Here is a 7500-nt window from a genome sequence, read left to right as displayed (position 1 = left end):
TATAGGTGTCTTATTGAGACATGCTCAGTTGAAGCGACGCTTTCCAAGTCTGCACTTCGGATTGACGTGACCTCTGCAGTGTTGCACAATTCTGCCTTTATGCATCAAGAACAAGACTTTGATGAAGGCACCCAAGATTTAAAATTTTTGGTTTCTGGTGAAGCAACTGAGTTGAGATGCCAAACAGCTGCTAATTATGTCACAGTACTTTTCTTAATTAAATTAATCAATCAATGTAATTTATTAGAGTCCCAAACAGAATGGAAAACAAACGACAAAAGTCATTACATTTAATTTAAGTAGCAACTTTTATTCCTACACAAAATAACGGTGACGGTTTCTTCTCTTTCAGTGTCGTAATCCGGTGGCAACTTTATTCCGTCTTTTGAGAGCAACAGTTTTTCTTTCTCGCTAAACCTCGTTTTTTTTACTGCATTTAAAAGAAATTATGTTGAATCAAAAGCTCCAAAATGTGCAAATAAATTCTTTAAAAGACCAAAAATTCACCTATTCAAGATTCACCTACCAAGAATTCACCAATTCACCAATGAGATAGCCTGCGCAGCAAGCGTTCCTGTTCGACACAAGAACTTCGAAACGAGTTTCCGCACTGGCCGTGCGAAAGTTGGGGCAAGAGACTGAGCAAACGCTTGCAAGAAGACCTTCTATTTTTGAAAAACCCGTTCACGAACGGGTGCCTCTGATTGGTACAGTACAGTCACAATGATTGACAGGTGACAAATTTTCGAACAAATTGTTTTTTGTTAGTTCTAGCGTGACAAAGACAATGGCGGAAGATGTGAAAGGTTTTGAATCGTGTGTTGAAGATGAGAGAGTCGGGTCTCAGTTTTACGTTGAAAAAGGAGCAAGAACTGTCAATGCGCCATCTCTTTCATTGACTGTATAGATGTAAGCTTGAGTACTATGTCATGGATTGAGACAAGATGAAGACAATTACGCAGCTCCCCTGATAAATGTTCTCTTATTGTGAGAAGAAAGCGGCTCCTTTGTACAGTCCTGCGATTTTTTAAGCACTTTTACTCGCTACTTTATCTACGATTTCGTGACGATTTGACCAAAAACGTACTGTGGATTATCAACTGAACTAGCGAGGAGTTTTTCCCGGAGATTTAGTACGATTCATTCCGTCAACCACTGTTCACCAAGAAATAGCCAGCAAGTCGCACTGAAATCGTCGCTAGTTTTAAACTAAAACCTCCTGAATGGTTTCATGGTCAGCCTTGGTGGAGTTTGCATTTAACGCCCTTACTAGCCATCGAACTCTGTACGAGTTATGTTCCTAAATTTCGTATTTTACGAGCACATGGATTGCTTACATGTTCTGAAAACTGGCTGTTGTTTTCGACAACTTCTATTCCAACCGCTCTGCAAATATAAGCTAGAATTTGTCCGTAGATTTCTTTTGTTTTCGATGGTTGAACAGATTCTCGGAAGACACATAACCAGTCGTACCCGGCTGAGAAGAAGCTGCCGTTACAAATTTAACTTTAAAATCACACTGGCAAATTCTGCATACCCTGCGAGTAGTTGGTTTCTCCTACGCTTCCCGAGAGAGAAACCACTACGAGCAACCGTTATAGTCTCTTTGAGTGTGCCGCCGTCCAGCGCCAAGGACGAATAAATTAAATTTAAACCGGTAAAACGAGTTAGTAAACTTGTTTTGGCGCTTGTGGGTGCGTTCAGCTACGTAATTGCTGCGTTTGGACGAGCCTGCTGTGTAGTGATTTCCCGTCAAATACATCACGTGGGGTGTGACGTACTTCGCACATGCTCGATAGAAAATCAAACGGTTGCTCGCAGTGGTTTATCTCTCGGGAAGCGTGGGAGAAACCAACTGCTCGCAGGGTAATTCTGCGGTAATCACTCGGTGCTTCCTTGGTGCCTCGGTTTGTTTTGACAGAAGTCAATACGTGTTAGTCTCGCGATCTTCTTATAGTTTTGCCTATGGGCGAGCCGTCAATATTTCGTGGTATTGCCGTCTCACTTTTGTGGCCTGTGATTGGTTCTAATATTGAAATTGACGTCGTACGCGTTGCACTGAGTTGGGTTGCTGACGTACGCAAATAAATACGTTTCGCAGGTAGAAAGAATTGAAATTTCGATCAGGCGTATCTGTTATTGGTTAATTTGTCAATAAAACGTCAATCAGCGTTTGTCATGTTAATCACTAAAAGGTGGGCGGTTTGTCAAAAATAGGGGGTCATCTTGCCCCAACTTTCGCGATGCCAGCGGAAAATCGTTTCGAAGCTCTTCTGCTCTTCTGTCGAACAGGAACGCTTGCTACGCAGGCTACCGATGAGACATTCCTTAGCCATGGACTATAGAATGGAAAAAAAGGTCCGGGCCCGTTTTCATGTTGTTTTTTTATTTATTTAACTTTGCCAGTCAAGCTGACAGAGCGCCACAACAGCCTGCACCAATTACTGTGGCCCCTTTTTTACCCTCCCAACCACGACACACAAAAGAAGACAGACCACAACACTGGGAACTACGTGCCCTACTCTTAGCGAAAGTGTGTGGGTTCTTTTACGTCCCACAGAACATTAGGGAGCTTAAGCCACGACAACGGCGACGGCAACAAGAACGTCACAAATTTGCATATTTAGTAGGCAAAAACAATAGCTTTGCACGCCCTGCACGTGCGTTGTTCACTCTTGTCCATTTCTTTGCCGTCGTCAGCAAAACTACAACGTGAAATAGCCAAATTTGAGGTTTTATGGACAACGTCATTACTTGAGGATAAATTTTCATTTTCTGCCCTTAATTGAGCGCCGTTCCTACCAGCGTCATTTTTGAGGAACTACCACACCCCCGTCATATTAAAAAAGTTGAAATAGTAACGAAGCGATTACAATAACGCAAAGTTATATTTTGAGACGACGTTCTCGTTGCCGACGCCGTTGTCGTTGCTTAAGCTCCCTATTGAAGGGTTGTGAGACGGGACCTACGGCTTATCGTTCTTATCCGGAAAGACTAGAGAGTCTAACCATTTGCAGATGTCATTACAAAGGCAGCACTCTCTTCTCAGTAATTTAAAGACCCTGAATGTTGGTCCGGCCGGAGTTGAACACACGACCTCCCGCGTGACAGCCCGGTGCTCAACCAACTGAGCCACCGGTGGGCGGTGGAATATTTTAAACATAATCGTAACTATTACAAAATTATCTAACCTGATTGGTTATCAACAGCAGTGATTTCAGCATTGTAATTGTACAGTTGTACGTGTCATCAAGCGCGCGCTAGTTGTGCTTGGATCATTTCTAGAGCTATTGAAAAAATACTAAGAAAAGTTGAGCCGATTAGGGTACAAAAATGTCATCACCGTCATCGTTTCGTATTTTGTAATAGTTACGATAAATTGATAATAGAACTTTGTGTCGTACAATTCAGGGAGTAATCGCGCTCGAAATTTCAAATATGCCTGGTGCTTCGCACTCGCCCGATTACTCCCTGAATTGTACTCCAAATGGAGCTCATCAAGAGGAACTTCTATCCCCAATACTTGGCCTAGGAGTCAACCTTTTCCAAACCTGGACATAAATGCCTTTTCCCGAGTAGATTTATTTATAGAACGCCTCCCTTCTGAGATTCGGCGCACCCACTGTTGTAAAAGCCAATCAAAACAAAGCTATGTCAGCGTCAGGGGAAATATGATACATTTCGCGGGAAAAACCAGTTCCTAAAAATAAATTTACAAAGGACAGGTTGACTCAAGGAATTAATGGAGATAGAAGCTCCCCTTGATGAGCTCCTGACTCCATGGCCACTCAGTCCTATTCACTACTTGCACAAATCCCATAATACACCTCTTTTAACCCCGCCCTCCCCACCCCCCCCCCCCCAAAAAAAAATCTGCATAGGCATTGTTTTGGACTGCTCTCGGGACATTTCATGTCCCAGGAGAAATTGCAAACAATGGTTATGTAAAAGTTTTGGGGGGTAATAGAGGTGTATTATGGGATTGCGCAAGTAGTGAATTACCAGTATTAATTTAAATGTAATCTAAATTGAAAGTTAGTGTGTTAAATGTTACAATGAATTGTGCTTTCGCTCACCCCGGATTCACTGCCACACAGACCTCGGACATAATAGAAGTCAAGCTTTGAGTAGAGTGCTTTCACTAGTCCAAAAATCTATAATATGAAAACTAGGTAAGTAGTGACGGATTATTGCATTGCTTAGGTTTTAAATGACGCTTTTTCGAGCTGTTAGTGATTCGTAAGAGACGTCCATAGTTTAGTGAAAGATTTTTTTTGTTTCGACAATAGTATTTACCTGTGTTTTCTTTTTCCAAGGCTACAACCACAACCTCCACGCTACTCATCACCTTGTGAATCCGACTCCATGGAACGTGGATGTGTTTTCCAAGAAGGAAGACAACAGTTCTTGTTTGAATAATGCTTTCAAAGAGATTTTACTCGTGATTGTTTACAATTACCCACTCTATGACACTATTCCGTATTTACGTGCTCTTTACAGACCTGCATTTCCTCATCTTTTGTTCTGTGGTCCACCGTCTAACACATTGAGTGCTGGGATACTCACGGTCGAAATGGACAACGGATACCTGGCATATGAATGCCTGGGTAAAGCAATTCGGGAGCATCCGGGATATGGAGGTTATTTTTACATCAATGATGACTCTATACTAAAATATTGGAAGTTTGCGGACTTTGATTGGGAAAAGATTTGGGAATCTTCGCAATCTGTTGACTCGACTCCCGTTTATGAACCTAAACGTGCTAGCAATTGGTATTGGTGGAGAACTGCGTATGGGATGGATAATTGCCGTAGAGCTTACGAAGACGTAGCCAACCTGACCTTACGCGCAAAAAAAATAAATGGGAAAGATCATTTAAGTACGCTCTCCAAAAATGGTAATGGAAGCCCGCGGTGCTTCGGCGGTCGCACTGATGTTTTTTACATCCCTCGAAAACACACCAGAGCCTTTTCGATTCTCTCAGAAACGTTTTATGAGAGAAAAGTTTTCTTAGAAATTGCAGTCCCGACTATGATTCGCTTCATAGAACGAAACGAGAACATTGGTCGATTCCCGGGGTATTACATACCAGGCAACGTTAACGACCCCGGAGTGACTGACGGCAGGTTCTTTTGGTCTGTTTATTTCTCGGACAACAAGTTATGGTTCATTCACCCGTTCAAACTTCATAGGCAGGGAATCGATAGCAAATTTAACTTAGGAATGTTAAAATTTTTTCTCATTGAAAAAGTCAAGTTACTAACAGATTGTAAACCATCTATCCCGTCATCAGGTTGACGGTTTTAATATCGCTGTTCTACAAAATCGAACGGATGTTGGAGTAAATGTTGCAGCCGTTTGCCTGGGCCTTGAGAAACCTCCAAATTTTAAGCTTTTACGGTTTGATAATAAGCGAAATATCCGCCATTAAAAACAATAGATTTAATTAGCATTAACAGTGCCTTCTGCACGCCCCGCGCGTGCGTTTGACTTTTGGTACATTGCTGTGACGTGAAATGACCATTTGAGATAAAATTTCAATTTTCTCTCCCATCATTTTATATCGTTCTCACGAATCTTACTCCAGGAAAATATAATATCAGGTGCTAACTATCAATTCAAGGAAAGTTGATAAGCAGAACAGTGGTAGAGCTCTATCCATTAATGATCATGACATTAAAATAACCGAACTTACAAAACTGTTAGGGGTTTAGATCGATGACTCACTGGACTTCAGTAAACATTCAGTGAGCTCTGCGTTAAGGCTAGCCAAAGAGTCAGGGTGCTAGTGCGCCTACGAAATTTAATGCCATGCCAGGCTAACCTTGTATTCTACAAGACCTCGATGCTGCCGCGTTTAAAATATTGCCACCTAATCTGGAATTGTTGTGGATCATCCGACAGTATAATGTTAGAGCGCATTCAAGAGCGCGCGTTAAGGTCAGTGTTCATATCTTCGGAACTTAAAGCGGAGCTCAGGCGCACGTAAGGCGCCAGCAGAGCAACATGGGTAAGGTTTTTTGGGAAATCTATCTATGCGAGAAAATTTGGTTATGACGTCACGTACGTCCGCCCGTACAATGGAGAGTTTAGGGACCTTAAGATCTACGACGGCGACTTCAACGAAAACGTCACCTCAAAATATCACTTTGCTTTATCATAATTCTTTCGCGGTTGTTCTATCGCGTTCACTTCTTACAATTTGGGCGAAGTATCCTAAAAATAAATTGATACGAGCAGTTACAAAGTCAAAATAAAGAATGAATGATTCTCTGCTGCATGCTCGCGTTGTCGTCAAAACCTCAAATTTGGTGATTTCACGTCGTCGTTATGCAGAGTAGCGGAAGAATCCGTCCTAAAATCCGTGCTGCACGTGCAGCACGATTATTTATGCGCTTTTAACCAATGATATCATTGTTTTGCGCCATTGTTGTTGCCGTCGCCGTCGTAAAATCTTAAGCTCACTTTTAAGATCTACGATGCGACGGCAACGAAAACGTCATAAATTTTGCATATTTAATCAGTAAAAACAACAGCTTTGCACGCTCTGCACGTGCATTTTTAGTTTTTGTACATTACTTTCACGTTTTCGGCAAATCTGCGACGTGAATGACCAACTCTCAATTTTTACGGAGAACGTGAACGAAAGGTAGCGAATTTGAATTTTCTGTCAGAGATTCAATACTGCACCTCCTAATTCAATTCCTGGAAAGTTACACTAGTTTTTAGACGTTAGACAAGCCAACATAATGACGAAAAACATTAATAAACCTGAACTTGCAATTTTAAATGACGTTTTCGTTACCTTCGCGTCGCAGATCTTAAACTCCCTAATAGCAGATTACGAGAGCTGCTACGTTACTGCTTTGTTTTCAGATTGGGTATCGAGCCACTCAAATTATACGTTACGAGAGCTGCTACACCACTGCCCCCCTTACGGACTGTCAGGGTGGGGAGACAGGAGAGGCTTTGGTAGATTGTGCCCGAAAAAAAAGCATATTATGCTTTTAGCAGTGCTCATATGCCGAAATTATACTACTTAGGTCTTGAGTAAAATAAAGATCACCAACAGCTTAACTCTATCAATTCTGACAATCAAATTATACGTTACGAGAGCTGTTACACCACTGCCGCCCTTACGGACTGTCAGGGTGGAGAGGCAGGAGAGGCTTTGGTAGATTGTGCCCGAAAAAAAAGCATATTATGCTTTTAGCAGTGCTCATATGCCGAAATTATACTACTTAGATCTTGAGTAAAATAAATATCACCAGTAGCTTAACTCTATCAATTCTGACTTTAATGAACATTCATATAGTCCACCTTCCAGTCTTACAGTCTTTAGCATCGCAAATACGCATGTGCGCACCTCAAAAAGCCAAATGATTAACAAATGCTATCAAAATAAACCGTTTCTGGGTTCTGAATCCGGGTCAGAAAGTTTTAGCCCATATACTTGTTTTAGACGCCATCCCAGCAGAGCCCTCAGTTCAGCATCACGC

The 7500-nt window shown here is 41.8% G+C and overlaps 1 protein-coding gene across 1 annotated transcript in view; it reads left to right on the top strand.

Moving 5' to 3' along the window:
- LOC138013357 (uncharacterized) overlaps positions 1–7500 on the top strand; it is an 11492-nt gene that overhangs the window by 3709 nt on the left and 283 nt on the right. The window contains exon 3 of the mRNA XM_068860406.1: positions 4317–7500. This exon is cut by the window's right edge and continues 283 nt beyond it. Within this exon, the coding sequence (XP_068716507.1) occupies positions 4317–5299 (983 nt within the window). The 3' untranslated portion in view covers positions 5300–7500. The remainder of the gene's footprint in view (positions 1–4316) is intronic.

Source organism: Montipora foliosa, chromosome 8 (genome assembly GCF_036669935.1).
Source record: "Montipora foliosa isolate CH-2021 chromosome 8, ASM3666993v2, whole genome shotgun sequence".
In the NCBI taxonomy this organism is placed as follows: domain Eukaryota; kingdom Metazoa; phylum Cnidaria; class Anthozoa; order Scleractinia; family Acroporidae; genus Montipora; species Montipora foliosa.
Note: the sequence above shows the minus strand (reverse complement) of the source record. Positions and strands in the feature narration are given on the sequence as shown.